Source organism: Pseudorca crassidens, chromosome 13 (assembly GCF_039906515.1).
Source record: "Pseudorca crassidens isolate mPseCra1 chromosome 13, mPseCra1.hap1, whole genome shotgun sequence".
Lineage (NCBI taxonomy): Eukaryota > Metazoa > Chordata > Mammalia > Artiodactyla > Delphinidae > Pseudorca > Pseudorca crassidens.
Window position 1 is genome coordinate 78488132 of NC_090308.1, and position 26078 is coordinate 78514209.

General features: G+C 41.6%; 1 protein-coding gene across 6 annotated transcripts in view; it reads right to left on the reverse strand.

Moving 5' to 3' along the window:
• Positions 1-18407: 18407 nt before the first annotated feature.
• The window catches only part of CD109 (CD109 molecule), a 142574-nt gene continuing 134903 nt past the window's right edge, over positions 18408-26078 (reverse strand). For all 6 annotated transcript variants that reach the window (XM_067702762.1, XM_067702765.1, XM_067702763.1 and 3 more), the window contains 3 exons: positions 22742-22889; positions 20925-21027; positions 18408-18880 (listed from right to left, as the gene is read on the reverse strand). In XM_067702762.1, coding sequence (XP_067558863.1) covers positions 18705-18880; positions 20925-21027; positions 22742-22889 — 427 coding nt within the window. In that variant the 3' untranslated portion in view covers positions 18408-18704. The remainder of the gene's footprint in view (positions 18881-20924; positions 21028-22741; positions 22890-26078) is intronic.

Consider the following 26078-nt stretch of genomic DNA (forward strand, 5'->3'; position numbering starts at 1 on the left):
AATTGAAATGTATATAGCAAACTCTATTCCTTACTTTTTCAACATAAAAAGTAAAGAAACTTCATAAAGTAGATGGGTAATAAAATTAGAATTAATGCACTCCGAGCAAAACATTTTATTTTACTTGCATTGGAGCACTAATTTCATTTCCAAAGTTCCAATTATTGAGAATAATTCACAATATTTCCCTCTCTGATATCATTCACAAGCTCTGGGAACTAAAGAAGACAAATATAAATCTGACAAAGACTCTTTCCTAGAACTTGAAAAGCATACATTCAGTACAATAAAGAGAGACATAAGGGACTTTCCTGGTGGCGCAGTAGTTAAGAATCCGCCTGCCAATGCAGGGGACACAGGTTCAAGCCCAGGTCCGGGAAGATCCCACATGCCGCAGAGCAACTAAGCCCTTGCGCCACAACTACTGAGCCCACGAGCCACAACCACTGAAGCCCACGTGCCTAGAGCCCGTGCTCTGCAACTAGAAAAGCCACGGTAATGATAAGCCTGTGAACCGCAACGAAGAGCAACCCCCGCTCACCGCAACTAGAGAAAGCCCGAGCACGGCAACGAAGACCCAATGCAGCAAAAAATAAATAAATAAATTTATTAAAAAAAAACAAAACAGAATCATGTTATTAAAAAAAAGAGACACACCTGGAGAAGAATGAGATCAATTCAAGAGATACAACGTGTGAGAGAATTTAGATAAGTTTAAAAGAATGTGACACCATATTATTTCATTTAAAAAACATGTATATGATTCCTCCCTTAATTATTCTGATATAACTGACTTTCCTCATTTGGAAAGTGCATAATGGTCAGTACTCTAATGTACAATGACTTGCATATTATGGAAATTGCTCTTCATAAAAAATTTAAATAATCAAATATAGAATTTGGAAAATATGCACTCGATTATGTTTGCCTTGATAACAGCCTATGCACCTTTTTTCTCCTTAATACATGGAACTAGGAGGCACATTATTTGTCTCCAGAAGCAACATCTAGAAGCAGTATGATTTACCATAATTACTATAGGATTGTAACCATGCTTTAAAAGGCAAGTATTCTATTTCCAGTATTTCAAAGGCTCATCTTATGACCCTGGTTGAATAGTTCTATATTCGGTTGTAATATTAGGGAGTCTACATGGCATAAGAAGGGCCATCTCTGCAGGTGTGAGCTCACTAACCTCTTCAATCATCTACATCTCACAATCCTATACAAGGCAAAATGAACACTTAGGGCAAACTTGAAGGAGAAAATGAATGACAAGGAGAAGCATAAGAGAAGGGCAGAGTCAGAAAAGGAAACGGGAAGTCCCACGCATGTTTTGTGGATTATTTTATGGTAACACCTGGAAGAATCCACTGCTTCAGGGCATCTCTGCCCAGCCACTGTCCCCACCCACCACGTCACTTTGATACTACCCATTAATGCATTTCATTGAGCACTTCGTTTTAGATAATATCCCTGCAGGTACCAACTATAAAGGAAACAAACCCTCATCTAAGCCTCTCTGTCACACCACCTCCCTTAGGATGTCACTCCTTGGTGGGCCAAACACTATCGTTATCTAAACATTTCCAATCTTCTATGGAAAACATAACCTCCCTTATTCATAGCTGATTCCAACTTCTGCTCATATCCTGAATGTAAGGTACATTCATAGATTTCCAATATCCTCTTTATAATTCCAGCTTACAGAAGCCTTAATGGAAATGAAAACTAACTGTTGCCCTGTCACATTCCTATTACCTTAAAAACCCAGAAACCCACCTAGTCTGCTAAGTAGACACTAGCTGATTGGTGGTAGGTAGAAGGAAAAAAGCACAGTAGAGTCAGTGGATTGGCAAGTCCAAATAAAAGTCACAGGGAAGAATATGGAAAGCATTTGAGGCAAGAATTTTAGAGATGGAAACACCAAATGACAATACTAGATTCAAAACCAAAATCAGAAATACACATAAGACTACAGCAGAGGTCTTCAGAGCACCCTAAGGTTGACTGTGAAAAGCAATGGCAGCTAACTCACATCAGTTCTGCGTGCCATGTGTTGTCATTCATGCAGATCTCACAGGTGTCTTTACTTAGGTAGAATTCACCATAAAGAATTTGTTTGGTATTCTGATATTATTCATTCTCCTCACATTTCTTGCTCATGAAAGTCAACCTTCTATGATTGTTATTTCAAAAAGCTAAAGTTCTTGCCTCCCAGATTCATTGCTGGAAATTATAAGGCTAGTCTCTTCTCCTTCAGCATATCACCCAAAACCAGCTAGGAGAATGAAGAACAGAGAGTTAAGCTCCACTTTTAATAAAATTCAGAGACTTTTGTAATTCCAAAACATAGCACATGAGAATGGGCTGCCAAATACATTGAAAGTCAGAGGTATGGGAAGACACCCAGCGATGAAGTATTTAGCTAAAGATCTCAAACAAGGCTGTCAGAGCACAGGTCTCCAAGGCCAGTAGGACAACCTGAGACAGTGTGAAACCTGTGTCCAAGAGAAACAGGGAAGGTAGGGGTAAACCAGGAATTAGTCACGTTTTTAGGAAACTTTCAAAAAGCAAGGCAGAGTAGAGTACATTATGGACAGTGTTGTCCATAAGAAATGGATTAGACAAAACTGTGACTAGAACACTGGAGAGAACCAAGAAATCCATTCTCTAGCATCTCCCTCATTCTTCCTCTTTAGTGAAGTCCTGGTTTATATCTCCTCTGTTTGGGAGAACAGCCAACTGTCTAGAATCTCTTGGTCTCAGAGATTTGAGAAGGGACATATTGGCCCATGTTTACCCAATCAGCTGTGAAAGCAAAGACATGTTGTGTGAACTTGGCTGTTCCCACTATCACTTGAATGGGGGCTGGGTGTTGGCAGGGAGAAGGGGGCCAGGGCAAGGGTTACCAAAGAAAAGGAAGTACTGTGAGCTGGGCAGTCGACCACGGGGATGTGCACCACAAGTCCACACACATATGTAGCTTTTTCTGCTTCTCCAACTTCCTCTTTTTCTCTCCCCACCCCTGGGTTCTACTGACACCCACTTACTTCAAGACTCTCATACTTGCCACGCTCTCTGACCCATCATACACGCCTTAAGTATAATGCTTTATGTTGGGGATGAATTTGCCTGTCTCAGACCTCCTTTACCAAGGGTCCTGCCTCACTCTCTGCAACTAGAAGCAACTTGTTTGGCTATAACAACACAGTAAGTTAATACACGGTCCTTCTGGGATGACCTTTCAGAGGACTTTCTGGATATAATACTTTATTTCTCTATTCCATTAACAAGTATTTAAGGTAGACAGTTTTCTACACCCCTCAAATCGTGCCATGTGGAAAAAGTGACATCAGCAAGCGAGTTTGACAAAGAATTCATAAGGATACTTGTAGGGCCAAAATGTTATAAATTTAAAATTATATATGTATAAATAATTTTTACTGAAAATATCTATCATAGTGCTATATAAATTCCATTATTAAAGTGAAAGAATAAGACTTCAAAGTAGTAAAACATGTATTATTAACTACAGAAAAAATGGTTTCCATAGAAAAAGAAACTAAAACAATACAAATCGCACAGAGGAAAGAGTTTGAGCAAATCAAAGCCAGATGACGAGAGCTAAATACTAAAGAAAGAAGGAATGGCACACAGATGGTTCAGAGCAGAACAGAATTAGCAAAACAAAATTCAGGAACACAGAGACCAAATTTATCCTGCTCCCAAATTTTCAGGAAAGCTAACTAGTTGGAAAGATGTCCATCCTGAACTGCAAACCAGCCAACTAGGGCACTGATATAACTCAGTGGCGAAGAATGTGGGCACTGGAGTCATAGTGTTTGCTTTGAAGAAGCTGTATAACATTGGGAAATTACACAGTAACCCTAAATTCATCTTTAAACCCAGGACAATAGTAGTACGTTTGATTGCTGTGTGGATTAAGAGGTAATACGTGTAAAGCACTTGCTTTACCTTTAGTTAAGTACTAAATAATATTTCAATAAACATTAGCTGTATTACTTGAAAATAGTATTAATTAGTCAAATTTCGGAAATGACACTCCAGTTCACATTATTCTTGAGTACGTACCAGAGTGATCTTTTCATTAAACTCCAGTTTTTACTGTGGATTGCTCTCCCAAACTTCCATGTATGTGATCACACCAGAACCTAAGGGATTGTGAATAAAATCTGCAGGATCTAATCTGGGTCCGTAGGGCTCTGTGGAAGTCAGGTGAATGCTAGCAGGGGGCAGGGTGGTGCAGAAGTTAGGAGCCCACGCTCTGGAACCAGCTTGCTAGAATGTGAGCTAGGCTCCCCACCTACTATCGTGTGATGTATACTTAACCTCATTTTGTCAGGGTCTTCATCCGTAGATTGCACCTATCTTACAAGGCATATGGAAGGATTACCTGCCGTAAAACACGGTAGGCGAGTGATCGATGTTAACTGCTGCTCGGGGACACGGGCTGCCCCAGGCAGCTCCCTGCTGGAGCAAGGCCAGGAGCATGGACAGTGCCACACAATGGTTTGTCTTTTCATAGGAACACGTGATGTCAATAATCTGTGATTACTAAGTAATCGTCATCAACATCTTGGCGTCTCTTTCCCAGGAGATAAAGTGCACTGGGGAGGAGAAAATGGAATGTCTAGATATTTCTGTTCAATGCCTCTTTGTTTGGAACTGAGATGACATCCTTTGTTCACGTCTGACTAACAATAAAAAGGACTTTGTCCTTCAGTGTACCATACAAAGAGAAAGGGTAACGATTTGACGTCTCTCTCTCTCTCTCTCTCTCTCTCTCTCACACACACACACACACACACACACACACACACACACACACACACACATACACTCACACACACTCTGAAGCACTCACCTTGTCACACCCTCGGGCTTGGCTGTGGTGCTAGCAGGAGAATCTTTCTATGTCTGGTCCTTCACCCAATGACCCACACAGCTCAGGGTCCCAGAGTCCTTGAAAATGTTCCTCTTTCCACACAGGGCTGCAGACTATGCAGTTACTGTCTTATGCTGTTTAGCACTGTCTTGGGTAGAAAATAAAGAGCTAGTAGAAACCTATAGTGACTGGTCTCTGTTTCCCAGTATCTTGCAACTTCTGTCTCATTGAAGAGGAACACTTGGCCAAGAAAATGGGATCCTCCCTACTTGGGTCGGTGTCAAAACAACTTGGACTCAGGAAACTGTAGTTTTAGCCCTCACACCGACTTCAACGCTGTGACTTTGGGGGCATCATTTAATCTCTCAGAACCAATTTTTGGTTTCCTAACCTGAAACCAGTTGGGTGAGGCAGTCAATTCTGAGTTGATAATAAATAAAGATAAATCACCTACACGATCTTCTCGGCCTCATAATTGAGAGAACTTTGTCAAGGGCGAAGCTCTGAGGGTAGCTCTCTGCAGCATTTTGTGTGGGAAGAAAACCCCACCGTCCCCTTTCCTCATGTCCTATTCTGAGTGAGAGAACTCCATCAGCCTTCTCAGTGGCAACGAACAAGGACTCTGGTGCGGAAGGAGGGCTAGTCCTATGACCCTGACATTCAAATTCCTGCTTTCAGTGTCTCATCTATGAAGGTTACCACTTCCACACGGCCTCACAGGGAGGCATGGCTCTCACCTGAAGGTTTAACTCTTCCTTAAATTCCCTTCAACTGAAATAAGGCCAAAATGTTTATAAACCACTAATATCTAAGAGAGAACAGGAGGAGAATAAATGGGCAACTAGATACTCCAGTTTATGTGGTATAATTCACGCATCTTCAGCCCCCTCCCTGCCTCCCAGCCTTCCCCTCAAGCATGTCCAAACACCCCCAAGTCCAGCCCAGGAGAACACTACCCAAAGAAAGGCAGGAGCTCCCTCTTGCACCTCCTGATTTCTGTCTTGCTGTCTGAGGACCCACAACTTGCCCAGATTACGGCCCAGGGGATGACTGCCACCTTTGAGGAGACGCAACCCTCCTCTAGGACTTTCCTCACCAGGAAAATTGTCTCAGAGACAAGCATGCACTTTAGGGAAAGGAAGAAGAGAGGGGATGGTCCCCGTAGAGGGAAGGTCCCTCCATTACCATATCAGACCCAGTAATGCACTTCCCTATTAGACAATCCTCCCAGACGAGGATTCTCATAAGACATTTTTATACAGATAAGCTAGTCCAGAACAAAGAAGAGCATGGTGGGGTCTGGTGCTCTAAGCAAAGACAGGCTTTGAGAAGCCCACCAGGCAACCAAACCTCCACTAGCAAGTCCATTTTGCTGTCTTTTCAGCTATATTTGTTCTTCTCCAACGGTGATTATAAAAGAAGAAACATTGAAAGGAAAAAATATACTTCAAGCACAAAGCAAAACTAGGCAGGAAAAGATCGTAATAAATATACGTTAGAGGATTAATGGAGACCCTTTCATTCCATTAGGAGATTAAAATTCCACAGATTCTAGGTCAAGCTTTACTTACGGTAACAGTATCTCTTTCTGAACTGTCTAAAGGCTAATGAGCTCTCAGCTTTTGAAAATCAGGATTTACTTTTATAAAATCAAAAAGGAGCTCCCAGTCTGGATATGCTTTTTACTCTAAAAACAAAAAATTTTTCTGCATAAATTATGTACATACCAAAATAAGCATACTTCTATGGTAATAGAAGTAAGAAGAATATTTTAATACCTTTATTATCTGTTTGCACAGAAAGGAGAAAAAGCTCTCAGATCTCATTTCATTTGCAGTACATAAAAAGAATTTTTTAATTGGGCAGCAATTTGGGGGAGGTTTCCCTTTGCTCCGATCCTCTTCTGCCCCCTAGTGGCAGCATATTTTATGTAAATTTTTTCCAGCTTTATGGAGGCACTGATAAATACAAACTGCGTGTATCTGAGGCAGCGGTCCCCAAACTTTTGGGCACCAGGGACAGGTTTCGTGGAAGACAATTTTTCCGCGGATGGGATGGTCCAGGGGGAGCGGTGGATGAAGCTTCACTCCCTCACCTGCTGTTCATCGCCCGCTGTGTGGCCCGGTTCCTAACAGGTCACGGACCAGTACCGGTCCTCAGCCCCAGGGGTTGGGGACCCCTGATTTAAGGTGTGCATTCTGATGATTTGATATATGTATACATTGTGAAGTAATTACCATAGCCAACTTATTATAGTTACCTTCTTTTTTGGGGGGGGGTGGGAACACAAGATCTACTGTCTTAGCAAACATCAAGTATACAGTACAATATTAACTATAGTCACCATGCTGTATATTAGATTCCCAGAAATTATTTATCTTACAACTGAAAGTTTGTACCCTTTGACTCACATCTCCCCATTTTCCCAACCCCCAGCCCCTGGAAACCACTGTTCCACTCTCTGGTGCTATGAGTTTTGGGGGGATTCTTTGTTTTTGTTTTGTTTTGTTTTTTGCCTTTAGGAATATTTGGTGGTTATATTTCCACCATTAGAGTCACTCTATTGTATTTTATGCCTATTATAAACCTTACCATCAACTTAACAAACACATTTGACTGTGTGATAAACTGCATGGTTATTTCAGAATTTAAATACTGTGTTTTAACCTACAACAGCTCTACCCAAAATACTTTCCCTGGAAAACCACCAGAGAGAAATATTCTATGAAAAGGACATTAATGTGCTGGTCTAAAAGTTTGGAAAGTAAAGAATATCATGTCCTTCTTCTAGCATTCAAAATATGTATTACCATGTTAAAGACCCATTCCACAGTAGTGACAGTTTTTGTGATTTTCTAAACTTTGCCATCAAACACTTTTTTCACATTAGACCTGCTGGCATTCTGTAAATTCACCTTGGGAAGTGTTGGCACGTAGGCATTGTTCCCAACCCATTGTTTTCTCCTGAGAATGGCTAAAAATTTCCTTCCTTGTTATTCTTCTTCCTTTATCACACTTATTATTCCCCATCATACTGACTTCAGTTATTTCATCTGATTATATCAGGTTGGCAAGGCGATGTACCCTCCAACCTAAGACTCCAGCAGGCTCTCAAGACCAAATCTTGGAACACTGTTCAGCAGTAAGAGGGAATGAACATTGATACACATGACAACTTGGATGGTCTTAAGGGCATTATGCTGAATGGAAAAAAGAAACCTCAAAAGGCCACACACGGTATGATTCCATTTGTATTACACTCTCAAGATGCCAATTATAGAGATAGTTGCCAGGAATTAAGGGAGGAGAAAAAGGCTGTCACAGTAAAGCAGTGGGGAGAGTTCCTTCCTGGTGATGAAAGGGACTTGTATTTTGATTATAATAATGGTTATTCAGTTCTACATGTCTTAGTCCCTTTGGGCTGCTCTAACGAAATACCACTGATTGGGTGGCTTATAAGCAGCAAACATTTATTTTTCATAGTTCTGGAGGCTGGGAAGTCCGAGATCAAGGCACCCGTAGATTTGGTGGCTGGTAAGAGCCTGCTTCCTGGTTCACAGATGGCAGGTTTTTCTCTGTAACTTCACAGGGGGGATGAGGGTAAGGGAGCTCTCTCGGACTTCTGAGATAAGGGCACTAATCCCATTCATAAGGGCTCTGTCCTCCAGTCTAATCACCTCCCACAGGTCCCACCTCCAAATACCTTGGGGGTTAGGTTTCATCACAGGAATCCTGCGGGGACAAATTCAGACCATATACGTGCGATAAGATGTCCTAGAATTATACACAAAGACATATAACAAAATGAATGCATGTGAAACGATCATGAAAACAAAGTCTGTACCCTAGTTAATTGTGTCGTGCCCATCAGCATTCTGGCTTCCAAAGTGCACTACAGTCACTTAAGATGTTACTGCAGGGGAAGCAAGGGGAGGGGCATATAGGACCTCTGTGTACTATTTTACAACTTCTTGAGAGTCTATCATTATTTCAAAATTAAAAGGTTTTTTTCATCAAATCCTATGGTCCACACCAAGGAGTTTGCTATATGAATTCTGTAGGAGAGCAGAATATGACACCCCAAAATATGTCTCTTTGGCATATTAATTATTTTAAGCTGGTTATTTTCTAAGAAACAGTAAACATGGAGAAGACCCTGATAATGGAGTATAAGTTACCCTTTTGTAAGAAACGTTTACATTTATTTGTAAGGGTATCATCCTCTATACCAGAAAGAGGTGGATGACCAAATCTCTAGAAACGCTTATCAATGGAGAAAGCAACTGACTTAAATCTGCATAACAACTTTACCCTTGTTTACTGTGCTTTTCCTGGTCACCTCCCATAGCTGTCCCCACCCTCAACATCCTCTTTTTTTTTTTTTTTTTTTTTTTTTTGCGGTACACGGGCCTCTCACTGTTGTGGCCTCTCCCGTTGCGGAGCACAGGCTCCGGATGCGCAGGCTCAGCGGCCATGGCTCACGGGCCCAGCCGCTCCGCGGCATGTGGGATCTTCCCGGACCGGGGCACGAACCCACTTCCCCTGCATCGGAAGGCGGACTCTCAACCACTGCGCCACCAGGGAAGCCCTCAACATCCTCTTTTGTCTCTAGCTGAGGTTGGTATTTAAGGTGAGGGCTTCAGCAATTTTGGTGAGTTAGTGAGTTTTCCTGGGTCTCTCCCATGTACACATGCCATTAAGCTTTTGTTTCACTTTCTCCTATTAATCTGTTTCATGTCAATATAATTCTTAGACCAGACAGAAGAACCTAGAATGGTAGAGGGAAATTTCTTCCTCTCCAGCAATTCCTTTGGAGCTTTCTAAGTTCCTCTAGATTACAAACAAAAGCAAAAGCAAGAGCAGAGCATTGTATAGGAAAAATTAGGTAATGTTTTGTTATTCTTTGCATTGGCAGATTAGTTGAGGGTCATAACTATATGTTGTTTCTCTTCACTGAGAATTCAATGAGATAAAATGACCCAAGTGGAATACTTGACACACACACACACACACACACACACACACACACTTTCTCTTTCTCCAGTCTTTCTTCTTTGTTTCAATAAATGCCTCTGCTTCATCTCCCAGATTGTTTTAATTTTTATTTTTTTATTGAAGTACAGTTGATTTACAATGTTTCAGGTGTACAACAAAGTGATTCAGATATATATATGTAATATATATATATTTTTTCAGATTCTTTTCTGTTGTAGGTTATTACAAGATATTGAATAAATTTCCATGTGCTATACAGTAGCTCCTTGTTGTTTATCTATTTTGTATATAGTCGTGTGTATCTGTTAATCCCAAACTCCTAACTTACCTCCTCCATCCTAGTTTTTGACTCATCTTTTCCTCACTTCCCACATTTAATCTATTCTGAAGTCTTCCTGATAATGTCTCCAAAATACCTCAAGTCTGCATTTTAAAAATATACAGAGGGAGGGCTTCCCTGGTGACGCAGTGGTTGAGAGTCCGCCTGCCGATGCAGGGGACACGGGTTCGTGCCCCGGTCTGGGAAGATCCCATATGCCGCGGAGCGGCTGGGCCCGTGAGCCATGGCCGCTGAGCCTGCGCGTCCAGAGCCTGTGCTCCGCAGCAGGAGAGGCCACAACAGTGAGCCATCAGGTCTTTTTCACGTGTTCTGCCAGTTAATGTCTCCCTCATCCTAAACTCATGACGTTGTCTAAACTTCGAGAAGATTGAGATAACAAAAGGGAATAAAAGCCAACTACCAATCAGAGCAGAGAATCTTCCAAAGTCCTCTCATCATTCCTTCACCCTGGGGACGTGACCTCAGAGCAGAACAGACGGAAGAGAGAAAGCTCTGACTGCCAGCTCATGGGAGACAAAGAGGAAGCTGAACGCAAAAGGAGAGATATAGTACTTGCTAATTCCTGAGGGGGAGTCACTGACAGACAAAGTGGAGATGGTGGGAACGTCAGAATGGAGAACGGAGATGAAAGGCTGCAGAAGAAGAGGGAGAGGCCCTAAAGAGAGCCTCGGGGATCCAGCCACGAGTTGCTCCGCCAGCACAGGAAGTGTCCTCGTGGGGACAATGCAAAGTCTGGGAGGTGGTGCCTCTCCTTCCTGTACAGCCTGATGAGACAATGTAACTAGATCAAGGGGCACAATTCCCCCATATCTGAATCTCCATAATCTGGATTCGACACTAGTAATCTTGAATACATTGTTACTTGAACCTTCTTCGGGCCTCATTTTGAATCGCCTTAGAAGAAATGATGACCAAGCAGGAGCAGAAAGGAGAAGAGAACCCATCCATCCCAGCCAAGCACTCCCTCCAGTCCACTGTGAGCATCAGAAATGATATCAGAGCAGGCTGTGGGCTTCAGAGGGACCCACCCAGAGGCAACAACTCGGCTGGAGAATCCTCTTCCTTCCTACCCAAAGTTATGCACGTAAATACAGCCAAAGCTATCCACTGACACATACAGACGTAGAGTCACAACCATAACTTATTAAGCACCTCATACATACCAGATATTGCAAAACCTGCCCGAGATCACACTCTCGGTACAGGTGCTGGGGTCTCTGGGAATGCAATACACAGCATCCTTCATCGTCATTTTGTGGGGACAAAAGTCAGCCGATGAAGGAACCAAAATATCCACTCTATCCCTGATGAAGTTCAAGTTGGAGGACACAGCTTGGGGCAAGAATCGAGTGGACTTGCCCAAGGAAGACCATTTCTGGCTGGACTTCCTGCCCCATCCCAGGCAGGACTGGGCCCTACAAGACGTGGTCAGCGCAAGGGAACCAAGCAGGGTGTCCGTGTGGGACCCCAGATGGAGAAGCGGTGGGCTGCATCCACTGTGGCCGGTGCACTCTTCCTAAAGTGACAGATCAGAAAGATCTCTGTCTCCTCTGGGGTGGAGTGAGTTTAGGGACAGAGAGAACCTGAGAACATCTAGGGAAAATTCCACCCCACAAACACCAGAGGGGAAGAGAGTCTCCCCTCTGACAAGAGGCAAAGCCAAGACTGGAGCCCAGGTCTGCCTGGCACCAAAGCCCATGCTCTTAACCACTGTGTATCTATATCTGAATGTGTCTAACAAACTACTTCAGGGAGGGCTACCAGGAGTCCATTTGCTTGAAGATTTGGGGGAGATGAGAGAAAGAGATTGTGTATGAGTGGGAGGAGAGTATGGTGTCTGTACCTCACGGCGTGCAGCCCAGCCGCCTGGACTTACGTTTGAGCCAGAGAGTGAGAAAGACAGGCAGCTACAAGCAGACATTGAAAGAACAGCTTCTACTGAACATTCTGTGAGCTCAGCGCCACAAGCAGACCCTCTCTGTCCAAGGGACAAAGTATAGCACAGAGTCAGGGAGAAAAACTCCCCACTTCAGTGTGGAAATGAGTGTAGCTTTGGAGCAATGAGGACTCCAGAGAACACAGCTCCTCTTTGGTTCAGTGACAGAAGTGGCAGGGGCAATGGAAGCGTGCGGGGCACCAGGGCCGACACCACCATGCTCACAGCCCCTGAAGTGCAGAGAAGATGGCGACACCAGGTGCACCAGTTAGGAAGAAGTTGGCTGAACATAATAGAATTAACTTACTTTAAAACGTGTGGATTCGTTTTCTATTGCCGTGCAGCCAATTGCCATAAACTTAGTGGCTTCCGACAGCACACATTTGTTCTCAGCTTCTGGGGGTCAAGAGTCTGGGCACTTAGCAGGACTCACTGTCTAGTCTCACATGGCTATAATCAAAGCATCAGCTGGGGCTGCAATCTCTACTAAGGCTCAACTGGAGAAGGATCCACCTCTGTGTGCAGAACTCAGGTCCTTACAGCTCTAGGGGCTTCATTCTCTTGCTGGCTGGAGGCTGGAGGCTGCCCTCAGCTCCTAAGAGCTGCTCGCAGTTCCTTGGTGTCTGGCCCTCCCACCATCACAGCCCACAAGATGGCAGCTCACATCTTCAGAAAAGGCAGGAGAGACTCCAGCTAAAGGGGCACTACCGTCTCATAGACATCCTGTCGCCTTTGCCGTATTCTGTTGGCTTGAAGCAAGTCACAAGTCACATTCACACTAAAGGGCAGAAGATCCGCAGTGGCATGAAAACCACTACATCTTCCGGTGGTTCCCAGCCTGAAATGATCATCAGTCAGGGGGAGTTCAACAATCCAATTCAGAGCCTAATCCTACACCTACTGAATTAGGATTTCCTAGAAGACCAAGGTTTTTTGGTTAAACCAAGTCTTTTAGGGGAGTCTGATAATCATTCAAGTTTGGAAACTACTGGTATAGACATTTTCAAAAAAATAGTTACTACATCTTTCCCCAGTCTCCAACCTAAGTTTCCTAGGGTTGAGATAACAGATTTATTTGTTAATCTCAATATCTGCCCAGTGATTCCAATGACTTTTTGTTTAAGGATGTCATTAAATTAATCATATTAAATTAATTGACATTACCAGGTGATGTAGAGGTGCCCAGCATCATTTAGCCAAGGAGTTTCACAACCTCGGAACTATTGATATGTTGCCCCTGTTGATACTTGGCCTTTGCTGTGGGTGTGCACCGTAGGATGTCTAGCAGAATCCTTGGTCTCTACCCACTAGATGCCAGTAGCACTACCTCCAGTTGTGACAACGAGAGCTACCTCCAATCACTGCCAAGTGTCACCCGGGGTCAAAATCAACCCCAACTGAGAACCACCATACTACCCTTAACATTTCACAGAAGCTCAGAAAGTTCATGGCAGGAAAAGTGTTAGTAGAAAATCAAGAAAAGTGTTAGTAGAAAATCAAGAAAATATACCTGAAAGGTTAGGCTGTGGTTACAAGAGTCCATGCCTCCATTCTCCTGGGTACACAAACTGTGCATTCTATATTTCTGTACAATTTCCAGAAGTTGAGTGGGTCCCTCACCTTACATTTTTCATTTGTGTATCATTTACCTCTCCACCAGCCCCACTCCAACACCAAACACAAAGAATGAGGAAGGAGGGACTTCCCTGGCGGTCCAGTGGTTAAGACTCTGCGCTGCCAATGCAGGGGGCGCAGGTTCAATCCCTGGTCAGGGAACTAAGATCCCACATGCCACGTGGCCAAAAGATAAAAATAATAATAATAATAGGGGAAATAATAGGTGTGGCGTATATGGAAACTCTGTAGTGTTTTCACAACATTTCTGTAAATCTAAATCTATTCTGAAATTTAAAGCTTCTTTAGAAACCACCAAAGTGAGGCAGCGGCTGGTGGTCAAGCTTCTCTCCTCTCACTCATGTCAAACTTTTTAACACAATAATCCCCCTCAAACCTACCCTCAGACATCCCATGCCTCACCATTAAATAGGTTTAGGTAAAGGAGATGTGCTACAGATGTGATTTAAGCTAAAATAAAAACAACACTGGTAGTAATAGATGGAAATTTTCATTTTTATTGATAAACCATGATTTCCTATTGAATAGATCATCAAGTACAATTAAAAACAACACTTTAACATTTAAAATTTAAACATTCAGAATCACCCTGGTTCAATATACAAAGCTTTAGTTTCTGGGAAAATGATGTTTTATTTCAACAGTATGCTTCTTATATGCAAAACAGCTTCTCAAAATAGAAGATTTGTGAATAAAATCTTATAAAGCTTCCTGTGTACAAAAGAAATCAACTCTACTGTATCAACTGCACCTTAGTAAAAGTCCAAAACATAAAGGCTTGAAGGACCAGAACAGAGCCACATTCTATTAAATCTATCAAAGACAAATCTTAATGATCTATAAATGGAACATGGAACTATCCTATACCACGGATTCAATACCCTGGCAGAAGAGTGGTAAACCGTGGCCTCGTGACAACATGGACAGAATTACTCTTAAATATGTAGTAACATATATATCAATATCATCCCTATTACAAAGACACACACATACCAATGCGTAAGTGTCCTGTGAAGTGCGAAACTCGGAAATAATCTAGGAAATATGTTTTCCTGTATTACAACCACTGAAATGAAATGGCAACATTTTAGTGAATGATGCAATGTGGCACTGTCTTTTGATGAGGCACATGAAAACACAACTCAATGGCTAGAAATAGTTTCGAAACAAGCCTACTCACAACCAATATATACTTAATTAAAAATGTATATTTACTGTTTAGTTTCCTAAAGAAAGTAGTATAACGGTTCTTTATTCAAAGTAGTGATAAAAAAAAATTGTACCTCAAATTACTCCCAATGCAACTTAGGACATTTAACATTAACACGAATATCATTTGAATAGATGATAGGAAATTTTTAAGTTCTTAAAGGTGCTATGCTTTACTGGAACTTGAAAAAAAAATCAGAATATTCTTCTGTCTTACAGAAGCCTCTACTGAGAGTGCATAAAGTCCTGAATCTTATCCAAAAGTGAGTCCACTTACTGTGTCTCAGATTTTAAAAGTGCAAGTAAATGATGCAGCCAAGAAGATGTAATGGCACCTGGACCCACGGGAGCCACTTGATGAACACCAACTTAAGTACTGTCCTTATGTTAAGGAACCTTGTCCAGGAGGTATTTACAACATATTTTTATAGAAAACAGTATTAAACTTCAATCAAGCAAATTAGAAAAAGTGAGGCTGTTAAAAAGAACTCCAGATTACATGCTGGAGGGCTAATAATGGCTCCTTTAAAGAATGACGAAGAAACATCATAGCTCCAATTGTCATAGGACAGCCAGAAATGCTGAATGATATCAAATTGAATTATATCAAAATAACTGAATTGTATCAAAATAAAGATAATTAGCATTATATTGCCAGAATATTTATAACTAAATTTAACATAAAAAGAAATTACAGTCAAATACAACTTGAAAAAAAAATAATGACACCCAGACCCAAAAATAATGGGAGCAGGGAGAATTACGCTATGTACAATTCTGAAAATTCCCACGTGTGGAATACAGCATTGAATATATAAGTAACAAACTGTTAGGCAATAAGCATATATCTGGATTTTATATTAACACAATGCTCCACAGATTAGAATATAGCCAAAAATACTAGACCAAAGATGTTATTGTTAGAATATTTTAAAAAACATAAAGTATAATAGGACCACACAATAAAAGGAAGCATTTCATTGACCCAGCGTATTTTAATGGGCTTTAACTTCTTTTTTAGAATTACAACTGAAGGCAATAAGATGGTGAAACCAAATATAATAGCGTTGCTCTGTCCTTGAATGACGTGGCTACTAGTCATTCCTAAAGTTCCGTGTCTGGAATCCTTGGCCAGTCAAAACTAGAAGTCACACATGCTGGTGTCTTAATGAGGTTCCCACTCAGTGGAAAAGAAGTGGGGACTTTAAATTAGTTCATATCAGAAAGTGAAATTGATGGCATTCTAAAGGGAAAGTTTCAACATCAGCAAACTTAAAGGTAAAAAGAGATTTTTAGTATTATTACTCATAGCATGTGAAGAAAAAAAGTCCATACTGTCAATTATTACTACTATGTGTCCTCCTTTCCCCCTAATGCCTGTGGCTTTTTGGTCCCTTTTAATCCAAGCGCACTGCTGCAGCAGAGCCAGCGCTCTGAGAGGCGTGACAGAGGAAGACGCCCGCGTCCGCAATGCCCCATGCACCTCCAGCTGCGCTGACCCTCTCCCCCTTCCTTCTTCTCTTCTTCCTCAATCCCTTCCTTCTCCTCTCTTTTAATACATTTATAATAAAGAGAGATGTATTACAATATGAGTTACAAGGTGAATTTTTAATCTGAAATAATTCACAAAAACTATTAGAGTTCTAGTTTTTAAATGAGGAAATATGGTTTAAAAAAGCTACAAACATGGTTTAAAAAAGCTACAAACTGTCTTCCAATGGCTTTCCATTCTGGTGTTTCCTAAAATACTACACTAGAAGTCCGGTATGAACAGAATATAAGCTACGGAATATAAACTATTTACGGTTAGTCTGAGGCTCTCTGGGCAGCGAGGGGGTATCCTTTGCCAACACACTCCTCCAACTTTGTTCTCAGATACTTTCATCTCCAAACAAGTCCTAAGCATATAAAAGCCGAAACCCCGCACAGGAAAGCCCAAACCCAAGTGCCTTTTTCAGATCGGATTGTTTCAAAGGTGTAACACAACGAAAAACTTTTCCCCACTTGAAAGTAAATACAAGAAAATTACGTGCTTGATATTCAACTGCTCTCTCTCCAGAGATCACCCTCTGAGGATCTATTTTCTACATGTAGGTTTCAAGCTTTAAAAACCTGAATGTTAGTCATTCCTACCTTTGTGTCCAAAATGTCCATAAGCATTCCGTGAACATTTAAGTAATTTAAGTTTACTAAAATAAAAGCTTTTTAAACTTTTTAAAATTTACTTTAAAATATATTATTTGCATATTTTATTTTTGGATTTATTTTTAAACAGTTGAAAATACTGCAATGCAGCGTCTTTGGAGCCCATGACGATTACGTTTCTACATCCCCTTGAGAGAAATGCCGAGTTCAGGAGTGAAATTAAACCAATTTTTAGATTTAGTAAAAAAATCTTTAAATTTTTTGGATATATCTAAAATATTTCAATGTATTTCAAATGAAAAGAAGAAAGGAAGAAGGGAAGGGAAGGCAGGATGAAACAAAGGTGAGAAAAGAGGAAAAACAGGGAAGGGGGAAGGAAGGAATCTTTCCTTAAAATTTCACCCAGATAAATGAATATTATCCTTCCGAATATAGGGTAACCCATGACACAGGGGCTCAAAATTCAAGAATCTTCTATAAGGTTCAGAGCAAGCGTTAGATGGCACTGGACAGCTGGTGGTCTGACACTCAGACACCTGAATCTAGAAGGTTCCACAGGACCCTGGCCAACACCGTACAGTACTTCACATCTCTCTGATCCCCGTCAAACCCCAGCTTCTTTCCCAGACCATGGGGAGGTCCAGTCTGCTACCTCTCATACAGGATTTTGTTGTGCCCCTGGCTTAGCATCCCCCACGACTCACATGTGCCTCCTGGTCTAGGATCTTCTGGTCCAAGTCACGTAAGGCACGTGCTGCAATGCCCTCTGACCCCCAGCCTGAACAGAGCCCACATGTGGGGCTGAGGACGCAGAGGAGGGCACCTGGGGCCCCCCTGGTTACTTCCCAGCAATCTCAACCTCTGAGCCGCCGGAAGCACAGTGAAGCCAGTCTCTCTCTGCTTCTCTCCAGAGGGAAAACAGAGGAAGAGTAAGGGCTGGGGTGTGTGACTACATCTGGAGTGAAACAACATCATTTCCCTTTAAAAGAAAAAAAATCACCACCTCCATCCTAAAGAAAGAAGTTATATCTGATTAAGAAGGATGTACTGAGACCACTGGGATGGGTGGTGTAGGCGGAGGGTTAGGGTGGAAACAGAAGGGACAGAACAAGCTCCTCCCACAGGTTTGTTTCCTCCCAGTTCCCAGGAAATCCGTCGTTAATACTAAAGCAGACACTGATGTATAGCAGTGCTTAAGAACCCAGGCTCATTTCCTCTAGAAAATGAAAAGAATCATCTAAAATAACACATTTATTCTGGAGAAAATAACACCTCCCAAAGAATCCTAAAAGATTTTAAGAGGGGGAAATAAAAGAATACAGCTGCAATAATTCTGATTTTTTGTTCCACACAGAAGTCAGAGGAAGAACTCTATGCAGCTACACAGACAAGGACCAGTTGTACACCCCCATCCCATCTCATAAAAAGAAAAACATTGATTTTCAAAATAGAGGCGATATTTGCTTATGAAAACAAGACAATCACATGTGACTTCTAGAAATGAAAGTGTTACGCGGAGTCTTTAAAGAAATAAATCATAGCCAACACTGCAAAGAGAACAGAAGCATGAAGCAGACAAGGAGGCAGGCGTTAGGGTGAGAAAGGGAGGCCGAGGCCACGCTGTCACAGGGGCCGCAGGCATGTGCGTCCCCACAGAGGTCACAGGAGGACAGCTGTGCTCTGGAGTTGTAGCTTCTCACCGCTTGCCGCCCTGTTCAAAGAAGCAGATGTTGGTTTACATGCCTCCTTCGTTTAGAAGCATTTACTTTGCCAAAACTTAAGAGCATTTCGATACACTTTTCTGAGTTTTCCGTTCTTCACATAATTTTATTTTTCTTTACAAGAAACAACTGAAATACTCAAGAGGGGCCCAAACTACCAAGTCCAAGAGAGAAACAATGCTTTGAGTCCAGTTTCTGTACCTCCAGCAGCTGGCCAGCATTAAAAGAGAGAAAATAGACCACAGCTGCATGCCGCAGTTCAACCGCAACCTGAAACTCTTCCTGGAACAGGAAAGACTGTAAATTGGGGATGTTTTAACCTCCTTGAGAGTTTATTTTAGGGTGACATTTTCTATGCATTCAAGTAAGGTTCTACTCATTGGAACTACTGAAGAGAAATATTTACCATGGACTTCATTTAAAAATGCAAAAGCATGAAGAGAACTCTACCTGTGTGATGCCTTGTTTCAGTGTTTTAAAACGTTAAGCACATAGTCTCTAAAGCTATTCAACTTGGGTAAATTTTATAGTACAAGCTAACATTTTTAAAAAACTATATAAAGCACCAACAGCACTACAGTAACCTTACTATAAAGCATAAATGATTTTTATTTTTACAATTTTTAAAAATTGTAAAAACTTTGTAAAAAATACAATTGTATTTTTTTACAAAAAACTGTAAAAAATACAATTTCTATTTTCAAATTTCTTCACAATTTTTCATTGACTTTTTTAATATTTTAAGTACGTTTTCTAACTCTAGGGTTCTTCAAAATGGGTTGGTTGGTTTATTCTGACCTTTCCCATGTTTTCATTTTAAATGCACCCCCTCACACATAAGTTGTCTTCCACAAAAAAATCTCAGAGACTGAATCTTTTTTGCTTTTCAAATGTTTAAAATGTTCTCCATACACCTAAGAAACATCAATTGGAGAATGTTTCAACAACCATGTAACGAAGCTGGATAACTAGGTACTGTCACTGAGTCTCCACAGTGGATCTTATCCTTCCACCAGAAAGAAAGTGCTGCATCAGTGTGTCCCCAAAATGTCCCACAAGAGCTGGGGGTGAACTCCAACAGGAGGCAAAAGATAAGAGCAACTGGCTTGTTGACTTAGAAGGAGAGAGAGCTGGTGCTACCGTCGTCTTGCATGAATACTCCACCAAACACTCCCAACCACGAGGACACGTTCCGCATACTTTAAGGTGTAATTATCTACAACTACCTAGGACATGAAAATGTTCATGATTCTCATGTGTTCTAATGATTCTGAGCCCCAGGAGTGCTTATTCAGGATGGATGTGATGACAAGCAGAAACATTAGCCTGAAGATCACACACCGACCAAAAGTCACTCTGTGATTGAACAGAGATTCATCCTGATCAACTTAGATGATCTCCAGACTAGATCTCTACTTTCACATCCTAAATTTCTAACATTTTATAAAGTAAAAAATTACCAGTAAAGTCAAAGGAGTTCAAGTTATTTTCCAAACAGACTATAGTTTTCTTGAAATGATAAAAAAATCTGTTACAATAAATAAATTTTGGCAAAACAAGACTCCCTCAGTGAAGAAACAGCTAAACGCAACAGGCCCATCCACTGCAGACGCTGTTCATGTTCTCTCCTGAAGAAGCCCTGTTTTAAAACCAGAACCCGATAGAGTGGGTGCTTGGAATAGGAGCAGAACCTTGGAAATTGAACATAAATGGACTCTCTGGGCCACTTTTTCTTTGTAAAGTTTGTAGCTGGGAGTTAAAAACCTAAAACATTATGAGCAAAAACATCACTTTTTAATATATGCTAAATGCTATCATGTGATTATTCTTTTGTAAATTATCAATTGTCTTCGTTTAAACGTAAAGCTCACCTTCTGCCCTGCCACCTCTTTCACTACCCCAAACAACACCCACCCCCCACAAAGCCAATCCAGCGGACAACCGCTCTGAATGAAGGAATGAATGAGTGAGTGAATGAATGAATGAATGCCTGGCGTAACTCCCAAAGTCTCACGAACCCCAGGACACACTTACTTGGTTCATAGTAATCCATTATGGACACTGAAGCATCTTGTGTATTGGACACTCTAAAGTTTCTCACAGAAGGAATATCAACACAGAACTGGGTTTCATTTACCTTGAGAAATACAAAAGCCTTTTAAAGGTGTGGCAAATTATGTGTTCAAGAGAAAGTAAAAGACATTTCTATCTCTTATCCTTTTATCAAACAGCTATAGAAATGAACACTTAGGGAGCATTTCTACACACCCGGTAGTGGGGTAAGCACTGGTACTGGGGTAATAGAAATTACATCATTTATCTTGTAAAACAGTCCTTGCATGATCGGTATTGTTCTTACTTCCATTTTACTGAAATGGATACTGAGAATTAGAGTGGTTAAGTAAGCAGGAGCCCAGAAGTGCGTTCCCTGGCCCTGGTGCTTCACCAAAATCCCCCGTCTCAGCTTTGCACCCCATCCTGGTTGCTGCTACTGACTCACACCAGCCCCCTTCTCTGGAGAATCACCCTCAGCTCACGGGAGTCACCTCATCCAGTAAGTGAAGTAACCTCAGAGTGGGAGGTGTGGCCTACAACCAATAACTGACTGATATGGGCACACAAGGCCAGCCTCCTTGCCTCCAGGGGTACAAAAGGCCAGCCTCCTTGCCTCCAGGAAGGACACTTAATGCCAATTTGGCAAATAATCCTGGTTAAGGAATCTGAAATTGATAAATTCCTTTAAACATTCCATTACATACCAATTAGCAGTAAGTGAAAAGACAAATTAGTCAGTCAAAATGTAATGGACACTCCAAACCTAATTACATTATTTTAAAAAACCTCAAATGTATTTTTCAAACCCCAAATTAGGCCCATGGCTATCAAACAGTATTTAATATATGAAAATCACTGAACAGCAAAAGAATCCAGAAACTTTGAATTCGTTTTAACAGCTTTTTAACCAAAGTGGTTTTTGAAGGCTTAAAACAAAAAGAACATTAAGGAACTAGATTTTTCAAAGTAGGTTCACTGCTGAAACAATATGATTGATTCACACTTGGCAAAACTGGAATAAGAAACATACCTATTCCCCCCATGTAACATGAAATCCTAAGAACACTTAGAATTCAATTTTCATTCCACATATGAATTTCATATAGATGTCAGAAGAATAAACTTACGTGCCAGCAGTTTTGAGACATAACAAGTAGAGTCTTAAATTCCACACTAACCTTCCTCTCACATATTTTATGCACCTTATTCCTGGATTAGTAGCTTTCACACAGTAATGGGAAGAGTACATGAAAATTACATAATAATTTTGTGTAAGGACCAAACCTCTGAGAATATTCTATGATTTAAGCACCTAACTTTTCAATGCAGGAATATTAACCCCTTTGGGATATATTAAAAGTCTTTTTTTTATGAAAGCATTTTAAAACATGTAATTAAAGCTTTCACCGTCAGCATTTTTTTTTCATCAGCAGCATTTACACAAATATGTTTAGCAATTCCCTGAAGCAAAGGAGTTCTCCAGTTGGCATCTGGACTGCATTTTGGAAATTATATCACAGCAATTTCTCTTTGTTGAACATCTGGTATGAAATAATAATTTTGTTATCAAGACTTTCATCAGGCTCACCATTTAATAGTAATTCTCCTTAAACTAATGTTATAATAATGTCTTTTTAGTGAGGACAACAGATAGTTGCCATGTGAAAGTTGTTCAGGGACACAAAAAGCCAAAATAATGACATAAAGAAAACGTTTAAAGGAAAGGTAATTTTGAACACAATAAATAGTGGCTTTGTCAATGGTTACCAATGTGAAACTTAGGTTTTACTACTTACAGAGTCTAAGTAGAGGTTGAGTTTTCCATGGTCGTGTTCTACTTTTTTCACGGTCTCACTCAGGGAAATGGCATCTGAGGACACGGTAAACCCACTGAGGAGGTTAATTTCCATAAGGGCCATGCCACTTCTACCTGGGCCCAGAAACCTAAATCAGAGAGGAGCGGATAGAAGAGAACCCTTTAGGAAAAACCTGAAGCTGTTGGCAAACTATCTTCATATAAATATTAAAACCGCCAAGTGTTATTCCAAATATTTACCGTTTCCTTGAAATAAAAAATGACTACAGAAAACCGTAAAAAGGTAATCCTTTCCTTACAGGTCTGAAATTCTTATAACTTTCAACCACATGAGGAATAGAACAACGGGTCCATTTGTCAGTCAGCATGTGATGCCTGCAATGCAGCAGACTTGGGCCCCTGGGCTTAAGGAAGGCAAACGTTGCCCCTTCGGTGGGCAAATCTGTTTTCTGGCAGCTGATACCAAACGACATTGCATTTTTCATTTTCCCAAAAGCTGATGGCACTAAGCTCTCCAACTCAAAGCTAGGAACCGAAAAAGAGGCATCACTTGACCACTTAGCAGGAGACAGCGGCCAAGTCATCGACAGCCTCTTCTTCATCGGGTTTTAGAACAAAGAAGACCCGTAGGCAAGGTCCTTCCCTTTCTTCTCCCGCATACTTGGAGCACATGTTGTGTTTGCTTTAGCCTCCTCGGGAGAATGACAGGCCTTGGAAAGCTTTATCACGCTGCTCGTGCTTTAACCCTGTTGCACACGTCGTGACTATCAAAGCATCTGGGCACCAACAACATTTTGCCTCCTTTAAAATAATTATTTTTCTAAAATCAATAGATGGCAAGAGCTGTTTGTTTGGATCTGAAACAGCCCAATGTCATTATGGAAAGGAGTGTGTCTCCAACATGAAAGTCTCTTAGCATCGTCCAGTTGGTTCCTATTGTCCTTTAAATGGCAAAAGCAAGAAGGGCGCGTAGAGAATCTTGCTTTTTTTGGGGGGGGGGGGGGTTACGCGGGCCTCTCACTGTTGTGGCCTCTCCCGCTGCGGAGCACAGGCTCCGGACGCGCAGGCTCAGCGGCCATGGCTCACGGGCCCAGCCGCTCCGCGGCACGTGGGATCCTCCCGGACTGGAGCACGAACCCGCGTCCCCTGCATCGGCAGGCGGACTCTCAACCACTGCGCCACCAGGGAAGCCCAAAATCTTGCTTTTTAAAGTAGCAAACTGATGCCTGCCAAACGCGATTGAAAAGCCACACAGTACAAGTGCTGACTGCAGTGGGCTCGGTGATCCCAGGCAGCTGAAACCATCTGCTGGTGAGGCACTCAGCCAGAAGAGATGCTATTGAAAACCAATATGGGCATTAAAACTAGAGGGGTTTTAGAGATGAGAAAAACAGCCCACCTGCTTAGATATGATGACTTTAGTGCCTCATCAGAAGTGCTTTGGTTGACCTGGTCTTTCCACCAGCCAGGGGCAGAATTTGTTAAATTACTAGGCCACAGAGAAACCTTTTCTGAGGTGAGTAAGGGCTTGGACCCTACTGATGAGAATAGAGTACCTGAAACACCAGCTATTCTTTTTATAAAGTGCCACTGAAAGAATTCATTTAAAATGTAGTTTGTATTTCATAGCAGATTCTTCTCAGAAAACTAGTAGCAACATCGAAATCCTTTTTATATAATGCCCCCAACCCTGACATTAAAACACTTCCCTTCTCCAGGTCCTTCAAAAAAAGAAAGAAAGAAAAAGATATAGATGTCCTCTACCTAGCAAAGTCTATTGCCTGTCTGATTCCCTGATGCTGGATTAAGATTTGGAATCCTGCATCTTTACATGAGCCCCTATAAACAGTGAAACCCCATTATGGTCTGAATCTCAGTTTCACCTCATTTTCCTCCTCTGTGTCTTTACCTGACCTCCCTAAGAGGTAAAATCCTTCTCATTGCTCCATAAGGCTATTCTTCTTTGCCCTTTTCAAAAGTAGAATTTTAGACTCGCTATAAGCAGCTCTTTGCAGGAAACCACCCTCACAAGGAAACCCCTTTTCCTGCCACATTAGCAAAGCTATATTGTAACTAACCTTAAACCAGGCGCCCCCGTGCTCTACTCATCTCCAGCCCAAGCACACTTTTCAAATCTTTTGATCACATAATATACCTTGCCTAACCTGTTGGTTCTTTCTGTAGGTCAAAAAAGTAGAAATGAAGAATAAGTAATTAACAGATGACCAGATCTCTTCCCCAGCTTCCCCTTTAGTAATCTTATACACAAACTGTGTGAACAAGATAACATCTAAAGAAAGATCACAAGAAGTCCACAAGCCTGCAAACGGGGGCGGGTGGGGGTGGGGGAATGGCAATGGCTCTGACTCCCCATCTCGATGATTAACTGAGATTACTCCCTTTTTTCCCTTTAAAAACTGTCACAGCTGGACTGAATCTTCAGAGTTGTTCTCAGGACATGAGTCCACCTTCTCCCCAGATTGCTGGCTTTTCTGATTAAAGCATCTTTCCTTTCTACCAACAACTGCCTCTCAGCTATTGACTTTCGAGCGGCAAGCAGCCAGACCTCAGTTCGGCAACAGTGTTTTCAGGATTTATTTTTATTAATTTCTGTCTCCTCTTCCAAATAGTAAGTTCTGTGAAGACAAGGTTGTGTCTTTCTGGCTAACCATTATATTCCAGATCCTGACACTGTGTCTGGCACATAATGGAGACTAAACCAATATTTACTGAGCGAATGAATGACTGAAGGAGTAAATGAGAAAAGCAGGGATAATGATAGCACTTACTTTATAGAGTAATTCTAAGGCTTAAATGAGACATGTGTGCAAGTCATTGATACAATGCCTGGTATGTAAGTTTGTGATAAATGTAGGTGGTGGTTGTTTAAATAATAATAACTTGATGTTGTTATTCTGGAGCAGAGCCCAGTTGCAATCTTAGTAAAGTATAACGGGAGTCCTACTTTCTTCTCAGCTGAAAAGGAAGCTACTGCAGAGATTCTGATATCCCCAAGCTGCTGGTTCAAAATGCCCAAACAGGTGAGGAAAGGGGCAAACACATTGACAATTTATACCAAAATCAGGAACAGGAAGGCCCTGGGACTTCCCTGGTGGTCCAGCAGGTAAGACTCCACACTCCCAATGCAGGGGGCCCAGGTTCAATCCCTGGTCGGGGAACTAGATCCCACATGCATGCCACGACTAAGAGTCTGCATGCCGCAACTAAGAAGTTCACATGCTGCAACCAAGAAGTCCGCATGCTGCAACTAAGAGCCCACATGCCTCAGAGAAGATCCCACATGCCACAACTAAGAC